Source organism: Elaeis guineensis, chromosome 13, assembly GCF_000442705.2.
Source record: "Elaeis guineensis isolate ETL-2024a chromosome 13, EG11, whole genome shotgun sequence".
Taxonomy (NCBI): domain Eukaryota; kingdom Viridiplantae; phylum Streptophyta; class Magnoliopsida; order Arecales; family Arecaceae; genus Elaeis; species Elaeis guineensis.
In genome coordinates, this window is record NC_026005.2 from 63,531,765 (window position 1) to 63,542,354 (window position 10,590).

Genomic DNA, 10,590 nt, shown 5'->3' on the forward strand with positions numbered 1-10,590 from the left:
CAATAGAATTCTTTATCAACTTACTAGACAACAAGAGGCTCTTCGAGGCTTGAGGTCTTTAACACCTCTAAGTAGGTTCCCTTTTTTTAGGTCCATGGGCAGTAAAGCCGCAAGCTTCAACAGTACATCTGTCATGGTATTTTCTACTCTGAGAACTTACTGAATATCAGAACTCAAAAAGGTTAAGATCAAATCTTTTACCTTCTAAAGGTATTTTTTCATATTTTTCTCTCGAGCCTTATATCCGCCCTTGATATGTCCAATAATTAGTTAGGAGTCACTGAAAATCTTTAGATGTTGAGCCCCTACTTCGCTTGCAACTTTGAGGCCAGCAATCAGATCTTTATACTCTACCTCATTGTTGGTAGCTGAGAAGTCGAAGCGTAGAGCATATCCTACTATGTCTCCTTCAGAACTGGTAAAACTAAGTTCGACCCCTACTCTAGATGCATTTGATGAGCCATCGACATGCAGTGTCCATAGCTCCTTAGGATCAGATTTTGCATCCACTTCCTCGTTCCTTGAGCTTTCCCCAGCTTTTGAACTCTCTCCACCTTTTGGATCTTCTCCAGCCTCTGAGCTTTGCCCATTCGGGATGGTGCACTCCAGGATGAAGTCTGCTAGCCCAATTTAATGGAAGACCTCAGACGGTATTGCACATCCAACTTTGAAAGCTCCAGAGCCTACTTTGCAATCCATCTCGAGGTATCTGAACAGTGGAGAATGGCCTTGATTAGCTGATCAGTAAGTAGCACAATGGTGTGAGCTTAAAAATAAGACTGAAGTTTCCTCACTGTGATGATCGATGCAAAGATCTTTTTCAGCTTGGAGTATCTGATCTCTACATCATAAAGGAGTTTACTAGTGTAATATATGGGCTTCTGAATCCATCTTTCTTCTCGAACAAGGACTCCACTAATTGCCACTAGAGAGATGGCGAGGTACAACGATAGCTCTTCACCTGACTGAGGTTTTGTGAGCAGTGATGGAGAGCTAAGATATCATTTCAACTCCTCAAATACCTTCTGACACTCGACAGTCCATTTGAAGTCTTTTGACTGCTTGAGGGTTTGGAAGAAAGGAAGACACCTCTCGGCCATCTGAAAACAAAGCGGTTGAACGAAGCGACCTTACCAGTAAGATGTTGTACCTCTTCAATAGTTCTTGACGGCATCATCTCAAGAATTACCTTAATCTTCTTAGGATTTGTCTCGATGCCTCTTTGCGAGATCATAAACCTGAAGAATTTACTGGTGGTAACTTCGAAAGCACACTTTGCTAGGTTCAGCTTCATCTGAAATCGATGGAGGGTGTTGAAGGTCTCCTGGAGGTCAGCAATATGATCTGGAGTGGTTCGGCTCTTGAGCAGCATGTCATCTACGTATGCCTTCATGTTGCGGCCAAGTTGGTCTTTGAAAATTTTGTTCACTAATTGCTGATAGGTAGCCCCTGCATTCTTTAGGCCAAAAAGCATCATCCTATAATAGAAAAATCCACAGTCAGTAATAAAAGCTATTTTCTTCTCATCTTCAGGTGCCATTCGGATCTGATTATAATCAATAAATGCATCCATGAAGCTAAAGAGCTCATACCCAGAAATAGCATCCATCAGCTAGTCGATTTGATGCAATAGATAACTATCCTTAGGACAGACTTTGTTTAGATCAATAAAGTCGATGCACATATGCCACTTTTCATTTGCTTTCTTGATCAAGACTACATTCACCAACCAGTTTGGGTACATCACTTTTCTGATGAAGCCAGTCTTGAGTGGCTTGTCTACTTCCTCAAATATGATCTTCTGGTGCTCTGGGATGAAGCTTTACTTCTTCTGCTTCATCGGATGATAAGTCGAATCCACCTTCAGATGATGGGACATCACCTCTGGATCCATGCAAGGCATGTCTACAGCCGACCAGGCAAAGCAGTCTGTATTTTTCTGTAAAAGGGCAGTTAGTCGAGCCTTGGTTACCTCATCCAGGTGTGAGCCGATCTTCACTATTTGGTTGAGGTTCTCTTTCCTCAGTGGGACCTCGAGGAGGTCCTCAGATGGTTGGGCATGCTCCTTAGATAGATCATCTCAGGCATGCAGCCCTATCGAAAGTTCAAGTAAGGCCACTACTTGAGATGGCTGGCCTTCTGCTTGAAGCTTGATAGCAAAACACTGATGAGCCATGGCCTCGTTGCCTCGGATCTACCCTACTTCATTCTTGATTGAGAACTTCACCATCAAGTGATAGCTCGACACTATGGCTTTTAGAGTCTATTAGCTTAGACAGCCAAGGATTGCACTATAGGTCGAAGAAAGTTTAACCATCAGAAAGTTGACTTGGATTGTCGTTCGTTGTGGTGGCATGCCCATGGCAACAGGCAGCTTAATCATTCCCTTCAAAATCACTGAATCTTCAGCGAAATCCTGAATCAGAATATCAAACCTACTTAGGTGGTCTAGAGTGAATCCTATTTGGAAATAGACAAAGTAATACAAAATATCAATCGAGCTTCCATTATTAATGAATACACGGTGTACATTATAATCAGCGATATTCACGGTTACAACCACCGCATCATTGTGCGGGGCTAGCACACCCTCCACATCCTGCTCAATGAAGGCGATGGCATTCTCGTGTCTATCCTCGAGCCTTGGCCTCTTCACTTCCAAAAGTTTCATTGACCCAAATGACCCCCCGATTATCATATGGATTTTTCTCCGTATGGGTCAGTCTTTTGCTGCCATCGGTCCTCCTATTTCTTGCCTCTCCTGCTGCACTGGTACTGGCTGCAGTTGAGGCAAAGGGAATAGCTGATGAGATAAAAAAGGTGGCTGCTAAGCTCTTAGAGATCGACATTGAGGTGCCCTCCTTCGAACAAAGTGATTCGACATCCCCTACCTGATGAGCCTCTCGATCTCATCTTGAAGCTAAATGTAATTTTTGGTGTCGTAACCATGGTCACGATGGTAGAAGCAGTATTTACTCAAGTTGTGGTGGTACTCTTGCCTCGTCTGCAACTTCGGAGGCTAAGGCAGCTCGACTCGTATCTCCATCAATACCACCTCCTTGGAAACAATCAAAGACGTGTAGTAAGTATAATGCCTTGAAGGTGAGGGTTGTCGATCCCTTCTCTGAGGACTCTGAAATCGACAATTTCGACCCCTATTTTTCCACCTTCAAGATAAATATCGGGAGCACTGATGGATTCTCCCCTCCCACCTTGGAGAGTGCTCCTTATTCCGCTTTGCCACAACAGAACTGACAGGAGTCTCTGCTACAAAACCCTCCTTTGTACAGATATACTTTTCTGCACAGGCAAGCGTGTCAGAAAAATCTCGAAGATAGTCTTGGTCAATGATTTTTTCAAAATTATTCTTTAGTAGACTGCTCATCATGATGACCATTGTGACCGACTGATCCAGATCACGAACCTTCAAAGTTGCTGCATTGAAATGGCTAACAAAGATGCGAATTGACTCCCCCTCCTTCTGCTTGATTGTGTGGAGATAGTCAGATCGCTTCTGCTATCATTGGCTACTGATAAAATGATCGACGAAAGATTAGCACAGCTTTTCGAAAGAATGGATGGAAGCCGGCTTCAGGCTCGAATACCATTATTGAGCCACCCCTTTAAGGGTAGTAGAGAACGCTCGACAGAGGATAGCATCTATAGCTCCTTGAAAGAGCATCGCTACCTTGAATGTCTCTAGGTGGTCGATGGGGTCGACAGTCCCGTAATAGGTATCAAATTGTGACACCTTGAAGTACCGAGGGAGCGGCTCCTATACTATCCTCAGAACAAAGGAGGGCTCGCTGTTGAATCCATCATACGGCTGCATCGAGGAAGTATTATTGAGGGCGGCATCAATCCACTGATCGATTGCTTGGAGCTGCCTCTCTATAACAAGATCACGGACGGTGCAGGCCTTTGAATGCTGAGGAGAATGATGATCAAGGGTTGAATCATGCCCTAATCGCGGGCTATGAGATTACCACTTGACTGATTGCTGGGCTCTAGGATGGCTCTGATGGGTTTGCCTCCTCTCTGAACTCTGAGGAAGCATATGTGGCTCTAATTATGGTGGCGGCTAAGAAGTCGAGTGTGGAGCCAGATTTGATGGGGGCACCATCGTCAGAGGTGCTGGTGGTGCTGCTGAGAAAACCACTGGCTGCACTGCCGAAAGAGGTGCAGGGGCAGCCTAAACAGCCTGTGGCACCATTGTAGGAGGTGCAAGAACAGTCTGGACTACTTGAACAACGATCGTCAAATTTTGGACCTGCTGGAAGAGCAAGTTGAACTGGTCCACCGTAACCAATGCTGGATGCGTTGGCAGAGGAATCTCTGTTGTCGATTGCTGTGCCTGACCGTTGGCCTAGCTCTCTGCCTGATGGGAGGCAGTGACGTTGGAGAGTTGGGATGATACTCACTTTGGTGGCATAATAAAGATTATCTTTTTTTTATCTATTGCTGCTTGTTCTTATGGAGGTCGGAGGGTGGGTGATCGAGTCTTGTGCAGGGATGCTGGAGCAACCTGTAAAACAAGTCCGAATCAAAGAGTTTTGATCCAATGAGGATCCTTCGACACTGAAGTCAGAAATCAGAGAACAAAAGAGCAATAATGGATTCTCTGAGAGAGATTGCTTATCTTAGTCTTTGGGGCTTTGGTTGTTTATATAGAATGTCATTGAACAGCTGATCGAATAGTTGTGAAATCATGCAATCTCAAAATTGCAGAGCCATTAAACATGCCAATGCGGGCAAGATATTTTAATCTTAATCGCTCCCATGAAATTAGGAAAGGTGGTTATCTCTGAGCCTATCCACTTAAGATAGATAGCTGCTATATGTGTCAGAAGACTCATTGGTCGAGGTAACGAAGGCAACTCACGTACTAAATAGGCCATGTAGCAAACAGGATGTAAATAGCTCAGCTCTGCATACCTCAGCTCTATGCTTAGGCCGGCAGCCACAGCGATAGCTTGACGGCTTGAGGTATGCCTTGATAACATACAGATCCGAAGTACCCACGGTACCATCGTAATATTTACTAATACATCAGGGGGAGGGAGCTCAATAGCTAGGGAAATAGAATTCTATTTTTGCAGTCTTTGCAAGTTTTCAAGTGATATTTTCACTCGAGAGTTTTCATCCTTTCAAAGATCCTCTGCTGTGCACGTGATAAACCGCACAATGCGGTGCATCGTATGCATCATCCATCGCATGATGGATGGTGCGTGTGGCCATGCATGGCATGCATTGCACAGTTGTACGCACGTCTACATGTGCGCTGTGCACTGCAATATGTGGTGCATGGCAGAGGATCCATGTGCCTCATCCTTTAGCTTTCTTGAGATTAACTCGACGATAGTGTGAAGGAGAGAGCATTGAATGGTGGTATTGATTTTGTTACATGAAACTTCTACTCATCTTTTGTGGTTGCAAGTTAGAACCGACTTTATGATACCTTTTTATTTTTCAGTTTAAGTTGAGAGCTGTATGGGAAGATCTAACCCATGCTACTTCTATCCTTAGGTAGTTAATATAGCCTTGAAAAAGGCTTTAAAATAGTATTTAGACAACCAATCAAGAACATCAGAAGGAGGAAGCTTATTTCATCGTTCATCTTTTTTTGAAGCCAACCAAATTGGCAAGGAGATAAAAGATGCCATGGATTGGATAGCCTACTATATATCCCACCATACAATATTGTTTTATGGTATTCTCTCTACTCTTTACTATCTTTGGTAGAGATAAAAACGGTATGGATAATATCTGTTCAGATTCATTTTGGTATTCGAACTTATCTGCATTCGTATCCATATCCATCAAAGAAAAATGGATACTATCCAATCTGTATCTGAATATTCGATTCTATTTGTAATCTTATGTAATTTTGTATGGAACTCATTAACTTTTAAGAAAAATATACAACTGTATTAACATATCATTAACTTGATTTATTATATATTTAGTAATATCTTTGATTCTATAATTATAAAATTTAATTATCCGATTTATATCCATATTTATATCCATACTTTCAGTATCCGATTTGTATTTATATCTATTTAAAATAAATATAGATATAATTTTTATATTTGATTAATATTCATATTCGTATTTATATTTTTCAAAAAAACTAAATATGGATATGAATATATCTATCCGATTCGATTTCGATCCTAATCTCAGGATATCTATATGTTGGTGATCGGCTTAAGTAGCTGTAGTTATGCTAATGATTGTTAGTGTACCTGCAATATTTAAGTAAAATTATTTCTTTATATTTTTTTTAAAAAATATTTATATTTTATTTTATTTTTTTTTTGAATGCACTTCATGATCTCAAATCTCATGAAGCTTGACATCGTAAGCAAACGGCTGATGGCACCCCACAATCGGAAAGTATGAGTCAGTAGCACCGAATTGAAACCGCTTGGCCTATCAAATCAACTTTCGTGTCCAATCAATCAGTTTGCCACTTCAAGGCCACCTCCATCCGAAACCTGGCCTCCGTTCCTCACCCGTGCCTGGCAACCTGAAAAGCCAAAAGTTTCCTTTTTTTTTCCTCACCATGATTGACCCAAAGTTCCCTCTTTTCCAATGGCTCGCGAGTAGCAAGCGGTCCTGTTCTTTTTCGAAAACCCTCATAGGATAGGAGCAATAGGACCGTTTACAATTCTGTTACATGAATTGCTATGGGCTCATCTTAAATTGCAACCATTCATTTTTATTGTAGAAAACGTGAAAAGAATATTTTCTAAATAAAACCGAAAGTATCGGCATTATGGCACTGAAATAACTTTTTTTTTAAAGAAAAGTTGGCATCTATAACCTGCATTGTTATAACAACTGTGTTATTTAACACCCATCCATTGATTCATAATCATTGAAGAATAAGAGTGTTCGTTCCAGGTGACACATGTTTATAGAAAAATAAATAGTATTATACATTAGATGCTGCTATATGTGATTGTTGCTCCTGATCTTTTAGTCTGAGACCGGCTATCGAGATGGAGATAGTCAAGGAAGAAACTGTCGCTGAAGCAGCGCTCGAATACTTGCAAAAAATTCTCATCAAGATATCTTCCGATGAAGATCCTTCGACACTCAAGTCAGGAGATGGAGAATAATGAGAAAGAGAGAGCGATGAGTAAAAAACTTACTTTAAGAATCTCGAAGCCCTTTTATTTATAGAAAAGAAGTTGGAGTCATATCCATTTTGGAGTCCTGATAATTTTTCAGATTTGTCACACAGATTGATTCAGATAAGATATTTTTCTATTATGAAAGACTTGATCGTGGAGGAATTTCATTTTATCTGAACTTTCTCAATTTAAAAGAAGAGGTGGATCTGTCGATGGAGAATATGGCTCGATCGTGGACGAGCTATGATAGGTCATTCAAAGCTGAGATCATGAAGAATATAGAATGCATGTTGATCTTGGATGATCTAGAATAGATCGATCGAGGATGATCTAAAATAGATCGTCCAAGGCTGAAGGGTAAAGAACCTCCATAGATGGGGTATATCTGGTGACCTTCATCTCTGTCATGTATGCGTATGTTTGATGGACACCCATCTTTCGTAGCTCGATCGGAGCCGAGGATGCTACAACCGAGGCCGAGATACATATCCACAACAGATGCCCCCCACTCTTGAGACAGAGCTTTCAATAGATCGATCGAAGAGATTACCAGTCCGAGGTCGAGGCTGATCTTGTCGAGCTGTCCTCTATTGACACATGTCAAAGATCGACGTCCAAAAATGAACTGTCTTCAAATTTGGGCCATTGATTCTTCGGATCCGTGGGAGCCACGCTTTGACCAATCAAAGGCTGCCATTTGTCGAACATCGACTGGGGGAGGTAAATCATCAACAGATCGAAGCTGTCCAGGCGTTCTATAAATAAAGTCTGCTATAACTTTTAGTTTTACTGTTCTGGCTATTCAGAGGGAGAACTCTGCCACTTCATCTTCTCGAAGCTTCTGCTTGATTGAAGCCGAGCTATCGTCGACCCCATCCTCACCCCTTGTTTGCTTGACCACATCAGCCTATAGGTCAGTTTCTTGTCCCTTCATCATGAGTGTGTCTAGTTCGTCCCCATCCAACTGGAGCTCGGGTGACGATGTTAGAGATGCGGATCTTGGATCCGAGCTAGCTTGTTCTTCGAGTAGGCCCGAAGTTTCAAATTTCGGCCCGTTTGGAGTAAATTTCATCCTCACCCTCGAGGACTTAGAAATTCTTAGATTGAAATACCAAGTCCCAATCGAGTTCAGGCTAGAGGTTGCCGTTCTTGGGGAATGGGTAACTCTTCCTTATCAGGGCTGAGTAGACCTTTACGAGGAATACCTGAAGGCTGGTCTTCCGCTACCCTTCCATTATTTGGTTGTAGAATTTTTGAACTTATATAGAATAAATCCTTTTATTATGGCATCGAACTCATGGCATCAAATTTTAGCTTTTTTCACCCATTGCCTTCTTCTCGGGGTCGAACTGACCTCCCGCCTCTTTCAAGCTTACTTCGCACTGAAGGAGCACTCTATAGAGATTGAATGGTGGTAAGCCTCTCCTCGAAAGGGACGTCGTCTCTTCCGAGGTGCTCCTTTTTCGGTGCATAACTGGAAGGAGTATTTTTTCTTTATCTCAGTTGAGTAACCCTAGGACTTCAACCTGTCATGGGGTCGACCTCATAGGTCGGCGGTCAGAGGTTCCACTGTTAAGTTTAGATGATTTTCAGTATGTAGATTTTCATCTCATGAACATATATAGTGGAAGAGTAAAATTAAAACTATTTTAATTCTAAACATACTTGGATCTAATCCTATAATCACCTAAGGATCTTTCTAAGCATGTGATGAAATAAAATTTTTAGATCTAAAATAAAATCAAATAAAAACAAAAAGAAGAAGCGGTGATCAGATCACCTATCTAAAATGCTTTTCCTTCTTCTTGTCTGATCAGATCCGTTGGATGTCTCAAATTTCTGTCATAGCCGCACAAGTGCCCGACTTCTATTGGTATCTACACAGAGATGGCTTGACCGAAGCACCGCAGCCATTGGAGTGCTAGCACCTTATAGACCTTGCTCCTTGGCTTGGATCTAGACTTCTCTTTAAAGATCTAGAAGGAGATGATCTCTGTGCGAACTCTTTCGTGCTGAATCGAGAGAGATGGTGTCTAGGATGCCAAGAAGGGATGAGAACCTTTCTCTTCCCTTCTTCATCTCTCTCTCTAACTTCTCTCTCTGATTTGATCTGAGAAGGAGGTGGGGTGTGGAGAGGAAGAAGGGAGATTGGCGTGGAGATGAAGTCTTGTGGCAAGGAAGGAACACCCATAATTTTTCACACACGCCTTCACCCCACCCTTCTTATTTTTGTCGCATAAAACCATCCCAATGCCCCAACCTGATAAGGATAAGATCCTCTTCCTTATTTGAATCAAATTCAAACAAGTAGAGTCTAAAAAGGGAGAGAGAGACCCAGAGAGGAAGGGTGCCAACTATTGGCGCCCCTTCACCCTTCATGCATCCAAGGGAGAAAAGGGGGTGCGTCTTCATGCACCCCTCCCTCTATCTAGTGTGAAATAGGAGAGAGAAGCCTAGTAGACTTTTTATTCTAATTAAATTTTAATTTTAAATTTAATTCGAATCCAATTCAATCTCAATTCGAATCAAATTCGAAAAGCTGTCAAGCCTAATCCTATTAGGTTTTGAATCCAAGTCCTACTTGAATTATAAAATTTAATTAACCTCAAATTAAATCAAGTCTAATAAAATTATATCTAATTTAAATTAATAAAAACTTGATCCATAATATAATAAGCTCAATTGCATTGTAATATTTGCAATTAAGTCTCTTTGCTAACAATTAGCTAGCAGTTTCTAAATTTGTAACTTTTACAAATTGATCCAAATCATCAATCTAATTAATAATTTGATTATGATCCAAGCTATTGATTAGATCGAGCTCTTTTTATATATATTTTCTCAGATTCTATTCTATCTGCTAGTAAGACATACCATGATCTCCATCACAGTATTATCTAAACTCCTTTCGATGGGCTGGAACGATTCAAATTGAATCCAACGAAGATCATTGATCCAAAAATGATCCTAGTGAGTTTTTACAATCCATTAGTGATGTTTAGCAGTATGTAGTGATAATTTAGTAGAACAAAAAAATTTGAACCTTTAGGTATAGTTGTCGTGTGATTGAGTTCTTCTATCGAGAGTTCCAACAGGATGCAGATCATGAAAACTCATCAAATCTTAAATATTTATCATATGCAAGACTTAATTAGCTTGAGTCCCATTATGAATCCCATGAAAATTTTTTTTCATTATCATATTGCTATGGCTACAGACTTAAGGACTCAGTCTCTTAGGTCACATAGGATTATTCCTCAACTGCTAAGGCCGATAGATCCCCTATAAGTGCACACCTACTTTTACAGTGAACCTACTGCAGTCAATGAACACTGCAAGGATCCGAATGGCTAGGGATCATGTTTATGTATTGTCAAACTATAACAATCCCACTGTGAGCAGTCGAGTCACTGCAGGTCAAAGAACTACTTACACAACTACAGCATTG

The 10,590-nt window shown here is 41.1% G+C and overlaps 1 protein-coding gene across 1 annotated transcript; it reads right to left on the minus strand.

The window, feature by feature from the left end:
* Window positions 1–2,266: 2,266 nt before the first annotated feature.
* Window positions 2,267–2,671, minus strand: LOC105060721 (uncharacterized). The gene has a single exon (XM_010944530.2). The coding sequence runs from the start codon at window positions 2,669–2,671 to the stop codon at window positions 2,267–2,269; it is 405 nt and encodes a 134-aa protein (XP_010942832.2).
* Window positions 2,672–10,590: the final 7,919 nt, after the last annotated feature.